We start from the raw sequence: 21592 nt of genomic DNA, 5'->3' as shown, positions 1-21592 counted from the left end.
CTCTCTTAGTTTTGAGTTTTTTACGTCGTTGTAATAAAACGAAAGGATTTATATTTCCTATTGTGCGGCAGATGACACATCTTGTAATCTGCTCTGTCGCCTGCTGTTGGAATCACCAGCTGACTTGGACACAGATCAATTTTTGGGTTAAAAATATGAGAAAATCGACAAATTCTGCAACACTTCGGAGCAGTAGTGTCTTATTTTTTGTCGCATCTTTGTTGCCTTTTGTGAGTGGACCTGCCTCCGGTGTCGCATTTCGCGGAAGCACCCGTCGGTGGGTTAAATTCGGCCTGCTGACTCATGCCGAGCGTTTATCCTTTTTATGAGTCGGCAGTTGCGGCCTAAGCCCTTTGAGTTGGCCCGGCTTAGGCTACCACAAATGTCACGTAAAGTGGGCAGTGGCCGTCGCGCCGCCGGCTCAAAGACCATTAATTTAGGACTTATGCCACATAAGGATATTAGCATTTTGGCAAGGATCCTCTGCGTCTCTGTTTGACCAAGCGGCGACAGCTACAATCATGGGTTAACATCTACATTTTCCCTTTTGCACTTTACAAACAAGTTAATGACTACAAGAATTTTTTTCTTTTTGAGACAGAAGTTTAAAGAATTTTATAGATCTATTGATATATGTTTGTGTGAATATAATAGAAAAATCTGCTGATCTTCTAAAGGTGATGTGATAAATATAAATACATTTTTGCTAAATCTCAAACTTATTTTGTTTATTATTTATTAAAAATTCGTTGCAGTGGATATAGTCCTCCGATTAAAATATAATGAAAACTATTTCGTACAAATACAAACTAGCGTTATACCTTTTATTTTATATAAGAAAGACTTAAACTGAAACCAGCAATTGTCAATTCAATTATTAATGTAATGCCGAAGAAATTTAAGCGTATACGTAAATATTATTAACGTGAATAGCTGAATATGAATAGTGAATATGAAAATAGCTGAGTAGGAGAAAGCAAGAAGCCTTTAGAAAGATTTTTTCCACTTAAATCAGCTTAAAGTGTAAATATTAAAAGAAGTGATCTTTCAATTGATTGATTTTTAAACTGCGTAGGGATGTCTTAAAAGTTCTTTCGTGATCTACCATATATAGAAAAAAACTTCAAGCTAGCTTATTTCAAACTTTTCTTAACTTACTAGCCCGATAATGATATAGCAATCTCTTTTTTCAAGTGTACTTGGCCCGGGTCAAACATATTTTGCCAGGAGATGAACCTTAATTAGATGAGGACCCGAAAAAGAGGTGGAGTCTGCTGTCTCAGGATCCCAGATCGGAATTCGGAGGACCAATGGAATGCCAGGATGGTTCCTACCTGAGTTCCTCTGACACACACACTTGCAGGTCAGGCATACAGACACCTCACACACACACACACCTGGATGGGAGCATAACGAGGGCACTCGATCAGAAACAGCTGTTTCGTGAATGAAATCCAGGTGGGTGTGAGCAGTGAGAGCGAGAGAGTGGGAGAGCCAAAGAGAGCGAGTGAGAGAGAGATGCGCTCTACCTGGGCCAAAATGAATGAAAATACGATCTCCTCACTCTTTCTCGCTCACTGGCCTAAGAGAGATCGGCCCATTAAGAGCGGCGCACCTGCCGTCTATCGTACTCTTTTGCACTCGCTCCCGCTCTCACAACTCTCGACTGCGACGCCGGCAGCGACGTCGAGCCGGTCGAGCATTTAAGCTTACGACTTGACGAAAATCAAATCAAAAGATCGACAACGTTCGACGAGTGCAGATCACCAGAGCTAAATAAGCAGCAACACTTTACTCTGTAGTAAACTCGCAAAGTCCGTAGATTTTCACGTAACCACTCAAAGATTTTCACGTGCGGTTCCCCAAAAACTAAACAAATCGGCAGTTTGTTAATAAACAATACATTTATTAAACCGTTCTTAAGTGTCAGTGACTCTTGGACACACGAACAAAAAAAACCAAACACACACAAACGTGACTGTATAATCAGCCAAGAAACCCAACAACTGGTGGTGATAATAAAAGAACTTACAACAACAGCGCCGAGAACCAGTATAAAGTTCAATATCGAGTTGATTCAAATTAAACAAAGGAGAATCGACAGTAGCAGCAGCAACAAAAAACCAACTCGGTTTTGTCATTAAAGTATTTTTGGTCAATACACGACATACGAAATGGCAGCCTACTTGGACCCCACTGGCCAGTACTAAAGAAGCTGTTGGAAACGAAGAAAAAGTCGCTTAAAATCTTCAAAACATTTTTCATAAATCGAAAATCTAAACCATGGCCGCCTATCTGGATCCCACTGGTCAGTACTGAAGAAGGAGCAGCAGACAGAAGTATATATTTTGAGTAACCTGCAATAAGTAATCAAAAACAATCTTAAAATGTTGCTCGACTTGGACCCCACTGGCACCTACTAGGCCATTAACTCAAGAACCAAACTTAGCCAAGCAAATAGGGCTAAATATTGCAAAAGAAAAGCACAAACTCCACTGCAGAAACCCCTCAAAATTCAAGCCTACAAAATGCTGGATCCTACAGGAACCTATCGGCGACCCCGCGACTCGCAAGAAACCCGCCAAAAAAGGCGACAGGACTGCCTGGATCCAACCGGGCAGTACTAGGAGACCATCCCTGACTACAACAGCCCCAAAACGCCTTTGCCTTATCCAAAAATTCTGGGCATGATTGGGGGAGCGCGCTGGTTGCGCGTTCGTGGCCGCGAGGAGACTTCCAGCTGTCGGCGAAGGAGAAAGCTGGGGGATTCCCCCAACCCTGCGATGCGAACTTTTGTATTTATGTAGTTTTTGCGTAGCTTACCATACCTATTATATTAATTATTTATTATTATCATACTATTTAAATTGAATATTGTTCATTGCTGTTCACAAAACACCGAAATGCGCACATATCCTATATCCTATATATCGTATCACACATACACCATATATGTTATATATATATATACATACACTTGTAATTGCTTCTTCAAGTTGGAAAAGATTACGCAAAGAGTATTACGTTTAGTGTCATATTTCCCGAGCAAATCTTCGTTTGTTTAAATTATAATTTTATTTATTGCCAACGATTTGCAATGTTTTCTCTCGTTGAGAGCAGGGCAAATCATTCGGAGCGAGAAATTTTGTTTAGATATTAAGCCTATTAAGCTATTTATATGTCTACACCTTCGACCAACATTCAGACAACCCATACACACCTCTCACACCCATAAAAATATAATATTAAAAGAAAACCATATTTACAACTGAAAATTTCGAGTGCATTTTTCTTCTCCAAGGGACCCCCCTTCGCTTTCCGATACGCCTTTTATATAGATGGACCAGCGCCCAGCACAAAATTGTCGCATTAAATTACAAGATTTTCCAGATACACAGATACAAACTCACACCATTGAGAATCTCTGGGGGCTCTGCCGCGGACAAATTGCTGCCGGGGGAGCATAAAATATGATTTTCCAAACGGCCAGCGCATATTTGATGAATCTGTGGGCATTAATTAATGTCACTGGGCGGGCGGCCGCCGGCGGCCAAGCGGCGTGGAAATGATCAATAAAAATTGAAAAGCTGGACTTGGGGGGGGAAAACGCATTTTTCTAAAGCAAAAACATTGCCCAGACGGTCGATAGAGCAAATCTCGCAGGCAATGCTAATGCGGAAGTAAAAGTTCAATGTTCGTTTGTGCTCCACAAGTGATTAGGTCAATAATAGCACAACAACAGCCGAGAACTTGTGATTCTGAGAGAGCGCGTTTCCACTTAAGAGAGCCCCGAGCTTTTCCCGCTCTCTGCCAGCAGGTTTTTCCAGCAGGAAGTCCCCGGAGAGCTGAGCTTCGCAACACAGAGAGCGCGGAAAACTGCGAGAAAGAGAGTCTATTAATAGACACGCGCACATTAGCTTTTCAGTATGAAGTTCAGGGAAATCCACTCGGAGCAAACAGCTGATCGCCAAGGTTGCAGCGCCGCCGGCGATGATGACGTCGCCTAACGGAAAGCTTTCCCAGACATTTAGCGATTCGCATTGAAAATGCAATTAAGCGATCATCATTCGATTCGATCCGATTCGTCCAGATTCTAGTGTAATAAGATTTCCCAGGCCCCCACCCCCATACACGCGCTGACCCAGTTAACTTGTTGTCGGCCAGTTGACTTGTGAATGGATATCGCTTTCTGCCACACACCGTGAGCCCACTCATAACGCCCCGAAAAAGCAGACAAGTTAAGTCAGTGGCTAAAGAAAGTTAAGCGATGATCTGGATACCCTTAAAAACAAGAGTTTTTTTCTTAGTTCGTAAGCCATTTTGAAAACTGCAAAGTACCATTCGATCTGTTATTAAACAAACTTAAGAGGCAAACAATTCTAAGGATGTCATAAATTCAAGGCTTGTTATAGAACATATGCAATGATCTATGACTAAGGGTTACAGGCTGACTAAGCCACAAGGTTTTATTAAGTATAATGTAATATCTATGAATAATAAAAATTTATGTCACCCGGAAAATGTTAATTGTTACCATAATACAACATTTTTTTTATGAAAAAGTTGGTAATTTAGATCTTATTTTAATTTGAGTTGTAAAATAAATGAATAAGATTATCTAATTTTTAACGTTTTTGTTATATAACAACATGTAACGGCTAACAAAGTTTGTTAAAAATTCTCTTGATTATACTATATATAACTGTTAACACGATATCAAAGCAAAGATGGTGTTCGATCTTTCCTTGTTCCATACTTTCTTCCGTGGGACGTGTGAATTCTGGGAAGAAATGCTCAGACCCTCGGTAAGGGTATCCAAATAAACCGAAATGAATTGCCAGCCAAAAACCGAATCCCCATAACCGCAAGCAGAACTTTCTAAGTGAAAGTTGGCTGGGGATGGAGCTACTAGAAAATACTGCCAGTGCCTTCGAATCTTCGCCCGACTTTTAGTTAGTCATTCAGAGTGCGATGGGATGACAGTCCCCGCACCGCCCCCGGATCCGACCCTTCCCTCGCCGTCCCTCCCTTCCTCCTGGTCCGCAACTCCGTCCCACAAGCCCCACACACAGATACCCATTCACACACAGTGGCGAACGTATAACTTGACCTACATTTGTGCAAGACAATAACAACGAAAAAAAAGCAACAAAATACACATACAAAACTCAATTTATACACAACGCTGAGAAAAGAAAAAGAAAAGGCAAGAAATTTCCAACGGTACATGAGCTGCTGGCCGGGTCTGATTCAATGTTTATATATGAATCGGAATCGGCAGGGCTTCACACGGGCCTGTCGCTCTCTGGGCTGTTCAAAAAATGATTATCGTAAAATTGATTTCATTGAAGTTGTCGAGTCGCCGTGGAAGTCGAAGTCTTCGTCATCGAATTGCTTTGGTTTGGTTTCGTTTGGACGAAGCTTTTGCACGCCTCTGGTTGCCCATACATATGTATATCGCTTTCTGGTACACTCCGCTTATGTATTTTGATAATAAGGCGAAAGGTGAATAAACTCATTGGCTCGATGCCGCCGCTCTGTGTTCAATTTACACATTTTGGTAAAAGAAATCGAGTCAGCAGACTGCAGCCCGTGGCCAGGCGGTTCCGCATTGGAAAACGCTAGAAGACACCACAAATAGAAAGCGACAGTGGATGTCAAATCAATCTGGGACATAAACAACTCTCTGGACGGTTCGATTAGTTTGTCTGGTCATCTGGGTTAAGTTAAATTTAATTTAATTAAAAAGACGATTTGTTTATTTATACCTATCGAAAAAAGTTCTTGCTAAAACCCAAAAGTATACATTCATATTAAAAAAAAAAAAATCAGACTACAAAAAAATTATATTGCTCTTAAAACAAGAAAGAAAGCAAACTTCGGCAAGCCGAAGTTCATATACCCTTGCAGCTATTGCATGAATTAAATACTTTTGAAAACATTTAAATTATGATTTACTTGAGTATATGCTGAAAAACATTGAAACTATGATGATTTGCAGCTCAATTATTAGATAGTTATTTTATACATTTTTATTATTTCTATGGGAGCTATATGCTATAGACGTCCGATTTTGATAAAATTTAAAACATAATTCTGAAATAATTAAACATTGCTATATGTCGAAGAACTAAACAAAAAATTAAAAAACAGCAAAGTTATAATTTTTTTTCATTTATTTTTCCGATTGTTCCTATGGGAGCTATATGCTATAGTCGACCGATTTTGATGAAATTTAAACCGTAAATCGGAAATATTTAACCATTACTATATGTCGAAGAACTAAACAAAAAATTAAAAAACAGCAAAGTTATAATTTTTTTTCATTTATTTTTCCGATTGTTCCTATGGGAGCTATCTGCTATAGTCGTCCGATCCGGCTCGTTCCGACTTATATACTACCTGCAATAGAAAGACAACTTTTGGGAAAGTTTCATGCAGATAGCTTTAAAACTGAGAGACTAGTTTGCATATAAACGGACGGACAGACGGACAGACGGACAGACGGACGGACAGACGGACGGACAGACGGACATGGCTAGATCGACTCTACTAGTGATGCTGATCAAGAATATATATACTTTATACGGTCGGAAACGTCTCCTTCACTGCGTTGCAAACTTCTGACTGAAATTATAATACCCTCTGCAAGGGTATAAAAATATACTTCACTCAATGAAAGCGAAATCAAACATAAAAATTTCATGAAATAAAAGGCCTCAAATCTCTAAGTACTTATATAAGCTTCTTTTAATTTAATATAACATTTTAATAGTTTATTTTCATGTTTATGAACTCGTACAAATTTATCAATTCAATTTTTATGCAATAGCCTTTAGAAGGAATCGAAAAAAGGTTCATTTATACCCCTATTATAGATATTTTTACTAGTCTTTAAACCTGCTGTCGGTAATTTTTTGATTATTTTTTTTCTTGGAAAAAAATCTCTAGTAATTTTCCAGTAACACATTGTTAACTTCACAGATCCCCAACACAGCAACAATATTTGCATTCGAGTATAGTCCACGGGCTGCACCACAAAAGCTTCTCTTTCACCAACGTTTTTCCCTGGGCAAAACAACAACTGAAACCGAAAGATAAACAACAAACAGCACTCTCACTTCTTTTCGGGCAACTCGATGTGAAAAGGTCAATGACATGGTCCAATTTCCAGAAGATTGTCGCTGCGAGCATCTGCTTTCCGTTCGATCGTGTGTTGTTTTCAGTGTAAACAACGGCACCCCAATGAAGACGACAACGTCAAGAGCAATGTAACGCGCAGTCCGATAGCGAAAACAAATTCAATTCACTTTCTATTCCAATGAAAAATCGCTCAAAGCTCTAGCGGCGTCTCGGGAAAAAACACACAAAAAATCAAAAACAGTAACAACGAAAGTGGTAGACCAACACCAGCAACTTTGGTCTTGGTCTTGGTCATACAATCCATTGATCTTCAGTCGCTTTCAAGTGGGGTAAACAACGGAGCACGCCTCATCAACAGCAGCAACATCAACGACAACGATTCGTACACTGAAGACAAAATATGCAAAATATGCCCCTATTATATTTATAAATTCTTTCCAGAGAAATATTAGTTTAAGGTTACCCATCCTTTACTTATTTTAATATATTTATCCTTTCATTATATTTAAGTAGCTTATATATTTATATTCTATTACCTTAAAAGGTATTGTATTTTACTGTATAATTATTTAAAACAGATACACCTTTTTTTTAATAATAGCAGAATAATTAAACTAATTTCAGTGTAATATTTGAAAGCGACTCCAAAACTAACGTTTGTTGTTGTTGTCTATTTTGGCTTTAACGGTTTCCGTTTTTTGTGTGTTGGTTGTTGTTTGTTTGTTTAGCCAGCAGCCACATTTGTTGTTGGTTCATTTGAATATCTAGTGAAAATTTCACCCAGACAAGTGCCTTTTGTTATATATTCAGTTTCAGTTTCATCTCTCTTAGTGCCTTCAAAAATATGAGAGTTTCTCCTAATTTGCAAATATTTTTTTCTTTGCTTGGATTCCTATTTTGGCGAAACCAACAAAAAAAGGAGAGAAGAAAAATAGTTTAAATATTTTTGAACTTGTTGTCGCATAGTTTAACGACGATTCACGTGCCAAATCTTACATTTCGGCTTAATTTGGCATTAGTCACAAGTGGATTGTATTTGATTCACCACAGGGCGTATACGCAATATGCAGGCAAAATGGGTCGCATATCTTTAAAAACAACATAAAGCATTAGTGCGAATGGGGGTTTAGGTTTTTCCCAGTACTCAACGCAGACTTTGGCCCATGGCCAACAAGAACCCAGGACTTAATAGGCCAACAGGCCAAAATATGCACCATGAGGCACGTACGTTGGATGACAAAAAAAAAAAACAAAAAATGGGAAAAGGTGGAAAAGCGCAGAATGAAAAGTGAAAAGTTTGCCAGCAGCAAAAGAGGCAGTCGCGTTGAATGTCTTGGACTTGGTTTTGCCAATTGCAAATTACGTGCCATAAAAGCCAACCAACTGACGTTTGGTGTGGGCCGCCTTACCCTCTCCTTTCCATAGCCCATTCCCCTTGCGCCAACTCACCCACTCACTTAGCCACTTTCACGTCTAGTGCCAAAACACGTTGCAATTTTCATTGCTTGGCACTGACTTTAGGCTTGTTGGCCAAGTCCAAGTTAACCAATTGCGCAGCCAATCGCGAAAATAATATCTAAGTCGTTTTGTGTACTTAGTTGCTGGCCGTTTGTATTTGTCTTTGCAGCCGCTATCAGTGACGTCAACGACGGGAGCAGCACCTGTGCAAACTTGGCGACTCCACAGATGTTGCGTAAGTCAAGTCAGTCAGTCCCTGTTTCAGCATCTCAACGATACCAGCTCACGCTACCCGATCCGCCCACTAGCAGCTAGATTGTGTAATAAGCACATGACAATTAATTAATAGCACCCAAAACCGAACGCACGCGCCTACGGCTCGCAAAAATCAAACAAAAATAACTTCGAAAGCAGCCAAGTACGTCGTTTTTGCGTTTTGCGACAATTCAATTAAAAACCTATTACACATTGTTTTTGGGCAACGCGAAGCCCTTGAATGGGGTACATCCAATTTCAGCTGGGCCTCTATATTTAATTCTTCAATTATCGTATATAATATATTGTTTGCAAGCTTAACATGATTGTCACAATATAAATGTAAGTTTTTCATAATTAATGTTAAGGGTAACCGTTTGAACTTAAGGGAAATTGATTTGTAACAAATCATTAATATGCACAGAAACTTATAATAAATAGTAATTCAGGATGTAGAGACTTAACCAGATAAGAATACTCTTGAAGTTTAATTTGGTGATGTTTCTAAGAAGTGATCCACACCAGCTACATTTAATTGGGTCTTAATTATTGTTATTGTTATTGTCATTATTTATTCCTTTCATTTTGCACCTTATATTTACCAGGACAATTTAAATTTCTTTCAAAGTTTTAATGTTAATTTATCCTAAATAACGCTATTACAAGCCGTGAAGAGCAATACAAATTCGACGCTCTGATGATGCGGGAACGAACATAATTGTTTTATATGTAAAAATATCAAAGTATTTGGCCAAAACAGACAGAAAGAGCTCTCAAGTTTGGAGCTCCCCAGACAGCAAACGAAACGTGAGCTGGCCGACACACACACTTTTACAAAAACCTGGCTACCTGTGTGTTTATACACCTGTCAGGTGAGGCTCTTGTATGCTTTTTGTTTTTCCCTTTAATTTTTTTTTGGGGCTCAAGCTGAAACCAATCCATCTAGCGCCTCCTCTATCAGCATAACAATTAAGCTAAAATACTTTTTGCTTACTGACTGGCCCCAAAATGGGATTATTCACACTTGATTAGAGGCATGTGAAAATGTTTTTTTTTTATTCTGAAGAGCTATCAAAATTCATTCAAAATTTACAATCCAGAAGAACGAGAGCCGGTGACTACGTGACAATATTTTATGACACACACCTCTGGAGCAAATTAAATGTAGATCAAAGAAGACTAATAAAGTCTTCGTTTAGGAGTCGTTGTAAACGTAAACGTGTTTTTGATCTTCAAAAATATATCTATGAGTTAGATATGCCTATCGTATACCACGAATATATATATATCTGAAAGATACTTCGTCCCAGAATGAGACAGGTGTATTTGTGACGTGAGCTTCGCATTGCATTTATCGTCTGGCTTTAACCAAAAATATTTCCCACCTTGTGGGCACATAAAAATGAATTCAAATAGACGAAACAAATAAAAATAAAACATAAATAAATACACAAGCACACACAATCGCAGCGGAGAGGAAAAGAGAGGGAGAGAGAGTCAGCATAGCAACATACAACAAAAATAAGTTCATTGAACTATTTGTGAGCTTTTTGGTGTGTGTGTCTGTAAAGGTGTGTATCTGTGTTTCTTTAGTTTTATTCGTGGATTATGGTATCATAGCACATATCTTCTTCTTCGAAAGGTTTTCGTCTGCTTCTTCTTGACCATTTTTTTTTTTTTCTTTTTTTTTTTTTTTTTTTGAGGTGTCATGTGCTTCTTTTGGTCTTGGATTTCGGCCTTTGTTTGCTGGAAGTCGATGGTAATGTAAACTTTTATAACGAAATTAAAATTGATAGCAACACACAATTGTGATTAATCATAAGTGGCATGGGAAGTAAGCCCTTTTTGCATATTCTTAGCCCAGTCATTGTCCATCCAGGAATGCCCGAAAGCCCAGCCCAGATTAACCCATTATTTGCAATTCTCACTTTAGTCGTTACATTTAATTCCCCATAAAAAGGGGAGCGACCTTCACCTTCTTGAGTGAGAAGCACATAAAAAGCAAGTCCTCTGGCTGTATAAATTTAAATTTAAATTAAATTTGGAACAATACACTGACTATTATAACGATTGGAAGTATTCCTATCACACATTAAACAGAGCAAAACTTGTCTGCTTGCTGGCAAACAGACTGCAGTTAATTAACTCAATTTCAAATACAATTTTTCAATTGTGTTTTTATTTTATCTGAGCAACGTAAGTATCCCAACCGTCTTGGGACTATGCCAGACGATGCTGTCGATTAGTCTTATTGTTATTATATTTCTTTGTTGCACAGATTAGCACCAATTAATTACTTTATCGTATTTGAAGCGAAACAAGTATTTTACTTTGTTTATTGTTGTTTTTTGCTCAATTCTTTTTTGAGAGAAATACACCCAAAACCGGAATATGACGTTAGCAGGAGGGGTGAAGCCCATTACATGGGAATAATTTGAAGCTTAATGATCTAGTTAGCGATCCAATTGTAATACCATTTAAATAAATATTTACTTTCAATTAACATATAAGTATTAAATATGTTTAAAGACTAAACAATTTATGTATTTTAAAATCAATTCTATACAGAGCCACCATTGAGAAATAGTTAGGAACTACAAATTGGATTACAGAGCATTTTGAATAACTTAAAATATTAACTTTTCACTTTAAGCATTAAAACACGTGCAATATATTAACGCACTTCTTTTTTATTTAACAATTATTATTTTCCATTTCTGTAAAAAAAACCGTACCAGCAAAAACTAAAGAGTGGTGAACATTGATATTTTAAAAAAAATATGATGTTTTATTTCCCAAACAGAAGCAATTTTAAATTAAAAAAGTTCATGATCGCAACGACTACATGAAAATGTAGAACGACATTCACCTCATTTGTGGGCGCATGTGTCGCATTAAAAGTTTGGCTTTTGCATAAATCAGATCGATAACCATACAAATGGCTCTAAGGCGTTTAATGCACAAAATGCGCCACAGACATGCACCCTGCACCCCCAAACCCAATCCACCCCCACCAAGCCCCATTTACCACCTACGGCGAGAAACGCCGATCGCTGACAACATAAATAAATAATTATTAAATTAGAATAAGACGAGGAACAGCGCGCACATGAGCCAGTTTACGCGACAGAACTCGTGCCACAACCGACTCAAAGCCAAGTTCAATATCAAATAACACGCGCTATGCTCGAGCTTGAGATCAGTCAGCTCAATGATCGGTTCGCATCGAGTCGGATCGGCTGGGAAAAGACGCCTAGTCATAGTTACACACAAATGTTCATACGTGTACACCGATCTGATGGAGAACAGGAAGCTTTACGAAGATAAGAACGCCATAAAAAGCGATCTGTAATAAATCAAAATTAGCAGCATACAACTTTGGGCCAAAGCCACACGCCCTTTGGCCGCGGCCAAAACTCCCCGACTCCCTGCCCCGATGTCTATTTATTTCTCTAAATGCAGGTTGCAATCAATGCCGTAATAGCAACAACAGCAATAACAACTTCCGTATTTCATGCGCTGTAATTTAGCTCAAGTAACAAAATGCAAAGCCAAACTAAATGTTGACGGTGACGCGACACGACGCTGAAGCTTTAGCGGAAAATTGCACAGAGAAAAAGTAGTATAAAAGTTAAATTGAAAAAATTTAAATCATTTCAAGTGCCTGCTATATTCTGCAATGAAAGCTCGTGAAAATGATTTAAACATTCTTTAAGCGCAGCACCAGGTTTTTCTAAAAAGAGAGTTTTTTGGTCATGGGTTGGTTAGATGGACTTTAAAATAATATTATATATATTATTATTGATGTTTGATTAGTACATTGTATAATCTGTAAATGCTTTTCTAATTCTTAGTTACTATACGAGACTCTTTAAAAAAATAAATCATATCATAGTGACCATTAAATTTTTTCTTTCTGTGATCTGTAAGCCGAATCAACTGCAAAGTGCCAGCTGAAATCCAATATTTGTAAAATGTGTGAGCTGGCTAGCCGAAAGGCGACTCTTAACACGTCTGCGTTCGATGGCCAGCCACTCGCTGCGATTTGATTCGATTTCGTGTTTACATACAAATTGACATAATTTGTTTATAAATGTTTAATGATCGGCTGGTGATCAGGCCCAGACGCAGATTGTTTACTATTTGCAATTGTACAAATACACAAATATAAAAAGCGAAAAAGAACATGCTAATGCAGATATCAAAATACTAAACACACAAGTGGAGCTGCCATAAATTAAAACACTTTATGCACCGGTCCCAAGACACACGCAATTGTTCGACATCGTTTCAGACAATTTATAAATAGGTAATATTAATTAATTGAACAAACGCCGACACAATAATTAGATTTATTTACAAGTTTAACTTGTTGGCAGCAGCCGACAAACAAAAATAAAAAATCAAAACAAAGCCCAATGAACATAAATAAAAGCCCATGGAATTCCCAAATCCAGAAAATCGTGCGATTAAAACTGGATATGCATATCCTTAACTTTTTTCAATACAGATTTTTATTACTGTAGAAATGTTGAAATTATCGTATTGATTGCATAACCCCCGAATTCATCAGCCATAAGAAGAAGAAAACAAATGCGCACCCGGGAACATTTAATAAAAAGGAATAATAAAGGGGAAAAAATTAATTAACATATTTTTATATTAAGTTGTCTTGACGAAAGCCATCCGAGCGTTTGCATATAATTAAGGGACTTATGCACACAACAGCATTGACATTCGTAGATAATAACAGAGTCTATTTAAAAGAACTTATTTTTGGCTATGGTACGTGAAGCCATAAATTGAAAAGAAACGTCATGTTTCTTAAAATTTTGATACTAAGACGTATTTTAAGATTTATCGATACAATTTGAAGAAAAATAGTAATTATACATAGATTTACATTTTGGAATAAGACGTATTTGAAGATTTATCGATACAATTTGAAGAAAAATAGTAATTATACGCGATTTACATTTTCTAACAAAGAAATCGTTTCTTTTGTTTCTTTAAGTTAAAGGAAAAACATAAAAAAAAAGAATTAAAAATAGGCATTTTAAAATGATTAAAAATATTCCCAGATATTAATTCTTTTGCCTAAGTCGTTTGGTCATTCGGCACACTTTCCAAAAGTTCTGGATTATAAATATATATTTATACACTGCACAAGCAACTTATAGGTGGTTCCAAAATAGAAATCCAAGCCCAGCCCAGTCGCATTTCAACTGACGCAAATGAAGGCACCATAAATTGTATATATATCACCGATATATCGAAATCAAACCCCGGGCAATACATATACATAAATGCATTATTAGCACTTTCATGAAATTGAAAATGGAAATGTCAAATGGGCGTTGGACCCAGAGTGCGTAGAAATTGTCGACCGACTGTTGGCCAAAGTCGAGTAGATCGGTCTCTCTGACATATTGGCATATAGCCGCCTGGCCATTACAATTATTATTACATATTAACATTTGTAGCATTCTTACATACTTAATACACTATTACGGTAATTTAATAGCATGTTCTCATGGTCAACCTGCTGCTCTGGTGGAGTGCCAAGTGGATTCCACCCGATTGTGGGATGGAGTGCCCAGCGGTATCGACACTATCGCCCCGCTGCATATTTTAAAGAGCCCGCCGACGATTACATTGTAGCCGATAGCCAAGAGTCAAGAACAACACCAGGTCATAATGAACAACACTTTACGGGCAATGCAGTCCATTTCCATTTTCCATTGATGGCTCAATGGGGTTCCGTTACTGGTCAAATCAAATCGCAGATACAAACATCAAATATCACGATTTTCAGCTGTCACCCTGAGTTGCCTTAGATGCGGATGCGGACATCTGAGCTTGGTTTTGGCCTGCCCGGTGCCAGTGGAAAGTGAAAAGGCATCGGTCTAATTATAACACGTGATATCATCGGACGCGCATGATTTATGCGCAACTGCACCAGATCCGGCAACAACAATCGGCCAGAACCTGATTGGATTGTCTTGGATTATGCACCGCCGCCCCGGGAGTTATAGAGAGAGCTCAAGTTCAATGTGGAAGCGGCTAATACGAGCCGCCAGACAAGGCGAACCCTTGAAAATGGAAGCGCCTCACTCGCTATCTAATACATGGTGAAAAAATCTATAATCTTACCTTACAACGATTTTAATAGTATTAACCTAAAATTAATTTAATAGATATCAGTATCTGCAAGGCTAACTAAATCTGAATAAACAGTTCGAAGTTAAAATAAAATCAAACAAACAAATTTGTTAGACAATACCTATTTATTCTTTTCATTCTTTTAACATATTTATTGTTATTATAAGTATTGTTATTCCTAGTTAAAAGAGCTACAAAATAATTATCTTAGTTTTTAAAAATAAAAGATAAAAGAAAATATATCTCTAAGTTAATATCTTACAAATTTCAATTACAAGTTCAAAACTAATGTTAATTGAAAATTTTAGCAAACAATTTTGATCTCTTTTTTTTAAGCGAAGTGTAAGATTATATTTGAAATCGTTCCTCATTTCCCACCGTGTAGGGGGCCTCCATCATCCATCCGATACGCCTCTGGACACCCAAAACCGCAAACCTCGACGTGCAAATGTCTATGCAAATGCGGCACCCCCAACACTTGGCTACCCCTCACCTTCCCATCGGCGGCTTTTGCACAAACAATTCCATTTCGCTTTTAATTTCTTCGCGCACAGTTTTTCGTGTGTGTTTGTCAACTAAATTGGGTCTAGTTTATGCGGTTTTTTATGAATCTGACCTTAGTCATGATCATGAAATGCTCCGAACTGAGCCACTGGGCTGTAATTAGGGCATGAATGGGGAACTCAGTGCCAGTTACCCACAGATAAAAGAGGCTGGAAATTGGATAACAAGAGCAGGAGATTAGGGTGATTGCATGTCTCATATATACATTATCCTAAATTCAAATAATAGCTGTAGTTTATTTATTAATAAAAGTTCATATGAAGGCAGGACTCCTCCTAAATTTATATATAAAAAATTTACAAATGGTATTAACTCGATGTGCTTTCTATACTTATAAATCTTGAAAGGTAAGTAAACTATAAGGGATAATGGGAATGTTAAAGTGATGACAGAGTGACTTCAAAGTTGATTTAAAGAGAATATTTTAGCCCGCAACGACTTGACAGAAGCTAACGAACCTAAATCTTGTTCAATTGACTGAGTAAAGTTCCCAAACTGACATGCTATGCCCAACACGTGATGATGGGCTTCGTTCTTTGCACCGATCGCCTATCGATGAACCCCCTAACGGCCGACTATTGACACATTTGCTGATTCGGCTTCAAACAAGCTCTAAATCAAGTTCAAAGTCAAACTAATTATCAACAATTTAGCTCATCAATAATAACAGCGAGCGAGCATACATAGAAAAATCCCTCCAGCAGCTAACGCCCAAAAAACATGAAACATGTTTGGTTTAAGTTTGGGTTTATATTTAGTTTTTTGTTTCTTATTGTTTTGTTTGTTTTTTGCTTCAGTTTGGGCAGCCAAAACAAAGCGCCTCGACTAGCCAAACTACTTACACTGACTACAAAGTCCCACACAACACACATAAATGCAAATAAATAATTAAAAGCAAATACAGCAGCAGCAAATCAACGCGTCCAGCAATATTTTGGCAGCAAACTTGTTTAATTTGCATAAAGTCTCACAAACGGAGATGCAATTAAAAAGGCGCGCGCGTAGATCCAGTCAGCTGATGATGGGTTCGGATTGGCTGGAGTTGGTCGGTTGGAAATAACATGGCCAAAAGGGGACAAAGGCTCCAGGGGGACTGGCAACTGGAACCGGCAGTCGGGTAAATTTAAATACATTTTTTATATGCACTTTGTTGACTTTTTTCGCCTCGCCGTTGTTTAATATTGCTCGGAATTCAGGAATCCAAATCGGAATCCGCTGTGTCGAAACTAGTTCGTCTCAGAATTAGTGCAGTAAATATACAAAAAATAAAACCAAAAAAACAATGTATACAAAATGCACGTATGTGTGTGGGTTTAAACTGTATGTACTGCTAAAATGAGCTTTATTTAGCGTGTTCTATTGAAAGGACAATAAACTCTCGGCAAAACGTCAAGGTCAACCACATCGTATTAGAAGTCTGCGATTGATTCTTAATCGGGTCGCTTTAGACATTTGTATTTCGGTTCTAAATTCAGCTCAACTCGATTGTTTTAAGTATGCAAATTGCCCAACAATTGACAACTGATCATCTCTTTTGGAGGGTCATAAATAATCACAGAAGTGCAAAAAAACAAGTACAAGTCACTTGGTATACATTCCGAAACCATTACATGACTACATTTTAAAGGGCAATTTTTAAGCAAACAAAAATAGAGAAACCCGTATTTTTTGTTGCATTCATTGCTTCATTTTTAATATTGTCTCAAATTACTTCTTCGAGGCTCACGGATTCTAGATGAAATGGGGGCTTTTTGATAGGCTTCTAGTGGTTCCCCAATCAGGATTGCTAACAACAAGGATATCCACAGTAGCAGCCGCCACAGGGTCCACAGGCGTAGCAGGGTCCGCAGACATTGGGTCCATAGCAGGGTCCACATCCTCCTCCGCAGGGTCCACAGCACGGTCCGCATGGACCACAGCAGGGTCCACAAGGTCCGCAACACATGATTAATCCGTAAAAAGTTCTAAAAAAAAAAAAAAAGAGAATAAATTTGATATAAAATTGTATATTATTTAACTAACTTTGAACCGAAGAAAAGCAAATAACTTGAGACTACACAAAAGATTTAGATGTGTTAAGGCCGAAAAGACGAACGAGAATGATACAAAAAGGAAATCATAGAGGTACAAAGGCTTGACAGGCGAAGCTAAGGTTGCTTTGTACAATTTTTTGTTTATCAAACACAAAATACCTGGCTGATGTATACTATTCATTAAATAATTTAATATGTTCTGCTAAATTAATATTTCATGAGGATCTGTCATAATCCTTCTAGCGGTTGTACAATTTTACTAAATCTGTTACCTAAAAAAAAGGGGTAATATGCTGTTCAAATCTCAGCTGGATGATGTTTTAAAACTAAATGGCGTTATGAAAGCGATTTTACAACGAGTGTCAACTATTTTGCCAGTGCATTGTAACATACAAAATAAGTACATGAGATTTAAATTTTTGTTTTGTGACTGGATCATGTGTTCATTGCACCCGGGTGAAGTTCGAAATCGCTGCCGGACCTCAAGTCGAGTTCTGCGCTGCAGTTTTGTTTACTCTTGATTTTGTCGTACTTTTTGATTAAGTGCATGGCGCATAGCCGACCAACTCCGGGTATCGGGGCTGAGCGGGTATATATGCAAGTGTATATAAAGTTCATTATCTGACTGAAGAGCCGTGTTGTTCCCCAGCCGAATCGAGCCCAGAATGTCGCATTGAAAGAGGTCAATCACCAGCGTCGCGATTGCGCCTTGGATGTCACTCGTGTAATTGAGCGCAATTTATTTTATTTGCTAACGATTTTACGATTTCGGTTAATTAACTCTCAAAAAGCGGGAAGCCACCTAGTTGACAACCTACCAGTCCACCTATGGAACCATATCCACATAGTGTACCCTGACCAAAGTATATGCTTATAGAATGATTTGTATTTGTGCATGACTGACTCAGCCCGAGCATTCGGCCAGAAAAGTATGGGTTGCAAATAAAAAGCGCATAATAGGCGTTTAAATGCAATTTTCTCCGCAAAATGGTCGGCCGAAATATCAAAAATTCGAATTATATGTTTTGCAGCATGTTGATTAGAATGAAATATGTGTGTGCGGCGGGTCGGCCAGCAGAAGCAAAAAACCAAGTCGACAAGCCGCACAGAAGTCCTCTCCCTTCTAGAAGAAATATTTGGGTAGCATCTCACATCCGATGAGACGGACAAGTCCAACTCAAAGTCGGTTCTTTTTCAGCACGGAGAAAAAACAAAGTAAGGTATTGCTTAAAATAATTAATCATTTTATTAGTGTCATCAAATCCCATTCATAGCTTCATAAAAATACCGTCAAAATGTATAATATTTTATGGAACTACCATTTCTCTTAAATGATTGCAGATTTCTAAAGGATATTATTTGTTGATAATTGTCGATATATATTAAAAAAACAAAAAACTTAACAATTTTATACAGAAAATATACAAATCCTAAGTGTAATAACTTTGCATTCTTTTTTCTCTGTGCGGATCTCTGCTTTTTATTTTTTTTTAGCTCGGGATGGATGAAACTCTGGTCAATAATTTTGCGAGGGTGCCGCCAAAAGGGCAGCAGACGCTGCTCTAACTTAGTTTTTTTTCATATTTGCCCTGGTCTTTGTTTGAAATAGATTATTGGCAATACATATGTATACAAATATTTTTATTTCGTCTGGCGACGAGAGTTCAAGGATTTTTATTGGGTTCAGTGAACCAAATGTCTTTCCTCCGGCCGGAAATATCGTATTCGCTTTAATTATGGCCCCTCGCACAACTTATTAATATAAGTTTGATGAAAAGTGAAACACAATGGGCACACACAGATGTCATCATCTGCTGGAAAGCGCTGAATAGTGCCAGTCAACCCAACGAAATCAATATCCGCCTGTCGTAAGTGTGCTCCCTAATGACTATGGGCGTGGCATTTAGGAGCTAAAGGTGGAGAAAGAGCAGAAAGGGTAAAAAGTGAGTTGAGGTAACCCGAGTAGCCGACGAAAGTGAAGAAAGCACGTGCCGCCCTCTAAAAATTGCAGCTGATTCCTTAATAAAAAAAGCGAAGCGCAAACCAATGCGATCTAGATCAAAAAGTGGCTGAAAGATATATCGTGCCCCTTTGCTTATAAGATAATACATTTATACAGAATAATGCGGAATTCTTTTAAATTTATTAGTAAAATCTAGATCTTTTTTAATAATAAAATATTCCTCATTCCTTTCAACGTTTTTCTTAAACTGGATGATCATTTGATCATTCATTTTTTTACTGGGCTTACTTAGTTCACAGATTACAAGTTCATTTAGAACACGAAAAGTTGTTTTAGTTAGATTTTATGTTAGTTTTAGTTAGTTTTTATATTTTGTTAAGTTTAAAATATATAACAACAGTTTTGAAAACAGTTCGTGAATTTGCGTCTTAATGACTTGAGGGCGTGTTCAGTGAAGAGCAAGAGGGTGAAAGGTGACCTGAATATCCAAGGAAAGTGAAGTAATCGGGAGTTCTAGGCACGTGCCGCCCCCAAAAAAGGATTCAGCTGCCTTTTAAAAGGAAAGTGAACGCAACATGACTTGATACCGATCCAGATCCAAATTTAGATCGAAATCAGAGCAGTGGAAGTCTGAAATTCTGATTGATCGTGCGACATGGGATGCGGATGAGATGAGGCTGCCAGAAATTCCTAAGAAAATGGCTCACACACAAAAAACCCAGCACGCAAAAAAAGGGTGGAATACAATATAATCATAACAAGGAGCAAGGGAACAGAGAGCTCGTATTATTTAATTTGGAACTGGGCCGTTCTTTTTTTGTTCCTGTTTTTCTGACCCGGTATCAATGAATCGAAATGAAATAAAATGAAATGCGAATGCGAATGTCTCGATCGCGTGCGGCAACATTTTCACAGATTTCAGATTTGGAGTTTCAAGCTTTTTGCTCTGGATTCTGATTCTGCGTTTTGATTTGTGCCTCCTTTTGATCGTGCCACGTTTTTTTGGCTGTTTGTGTGTAATATCGGGGGTTGTGTCTTCTGTTTAGGCTATAAATTGCATATTAATACATACTTCTGTTTAACCCTTGAAAGTTGTAGGGGATAATCTTGCTATAGTCATGTTACTTCTTTATATTTTTAAAATTATAAAATTTATATATAATTTTTTTTTAATTTATCTTAATTTAATTAAATCTAAAAACTTGTTTCCAATAAACAATTCGACAGGATAAATGTGCATTGTATTGATTTTTTTGTCAGCATTATCAATAAATAAAATTTTAGCTCAAATAAAGTTTTTTTAATGAGTAGCTATACTTCTAAGAATAGTTCCCAATAACCTTATTATTTAATTGAATTTTTGTTACTCTATTATGAAACTGTAATCTTAAAAAATATTTAAGAATTATTTTTTGACATGATAGTTTCGCATTGTAACTTAACTCATTAATTGGCTTAATTTCAATGATTCTTTTTAAAAAGAAATCACATTCTTTAGAAAGCATCGTTAGTGCCACTTTTAGGGTTAAACCTCCATTTTGTTTTCCATATATTTCATGTTTTTTCCCCAGCCAGTTGATGACTAATACGCATGCAAGTTCCGCGAAAAACGCAACCCCCGCGCCTCTCTGCATTCCACAAATAGTTACCTGCCAAATTGCAACTCAATTATAAATTGCAAAGAGGAAAATAAAAAGAAAAGGCAAAGAAACCGAAAAGCGAAACCGAGACCAAAGAAACTCAGAAAAAAGCCCGAAAGAGTCGCAGTGTAAAATTGTAGCTTAGGCAGCGGCAAAAACTGCTAATTTAACTGCTAGTTTCGCATGCTAACACACACACACTCAGACCGAAAAGCTGGAAAACATCAATGGAAATGCCATGAAAATGCAGGTTGAGCTCTGGAAAACCCATGAAATGTGCGAGTACGAGGAAAATCTTCCGCGTTTGTGTAATGCAGGAAGATTTTGCATGATGTTTGCTTTTGTATTTGCTTTAAATTTTTCCCGGACTGCGG

The 21592-nt window shown here is 37.6% G+C and overlaps 1 protein-coding gene and 1 long non-coding RNA gene across 2 annotated transcripts; one reads left to right on the top strand and one right to left on the bottom strand.

Moving 5' to 3' along the window:
- Positions 1-1731: 1731 nt before the first annotated feature.
- Positions 1732-3275, top strand: LOC108139125 (peptide tarsal-less AA). The gene has a single exon (XM_017261737.2). The coding sequence runs from the start codon at positions 2529-2531 to the stop codon at positions 2625-2627; it is 99 nt and encodes a 32-aa protein (XP_017117226.1). The 5' UTR covers positions 1732-2528; the 3' UTR covers positions 2628-3275.
- A 13971-nt stretch (positions 3276-17246) lies between these two features.
- On the bottom strand, positions 17247-17733 carry LOC108139161. The gene is made up of 2 exons (XR_001774157.2): positions 17605-17733; positions 17247-17546 (listed from the first exon to the last, which is right to left on the bottom strand). It is a non-coding gene; the product is annotated as an uncharacterized LOC108139161 (long non-coding RNA).
- Positions 17734-21592: the final 3859 nt, after the last annotated feature.

This window comes from Drosophila elegans, unplaced genomic scaffold (genome assembly GCF_018152505.1).
Source record: "Drosophila elegans isolate 14027-0461.03 unplaced genomic scaffold, ASM1815250v1 contig_476, whole genome shotgun sequence".
NCBI classification, from domain to species: Eukaryota; Metazoa; Arthropoda; class Insecta; order Diptera; family Drosophilidae; genus Drosophila; species Drosophila elegans.
This window is presented reverse-complemented; position numbering and strand designations above follow the sequence as displayed.

Excerpts from the sequence above, each read along its gene's own strand:
- LOC108139125 (XM_017261737.2), top strand. The coding sequence starts at position 2,529 with ATGCTGGATCCTACAGGAACCTATCGGCGACCCCGCGACTCGCAAGAA.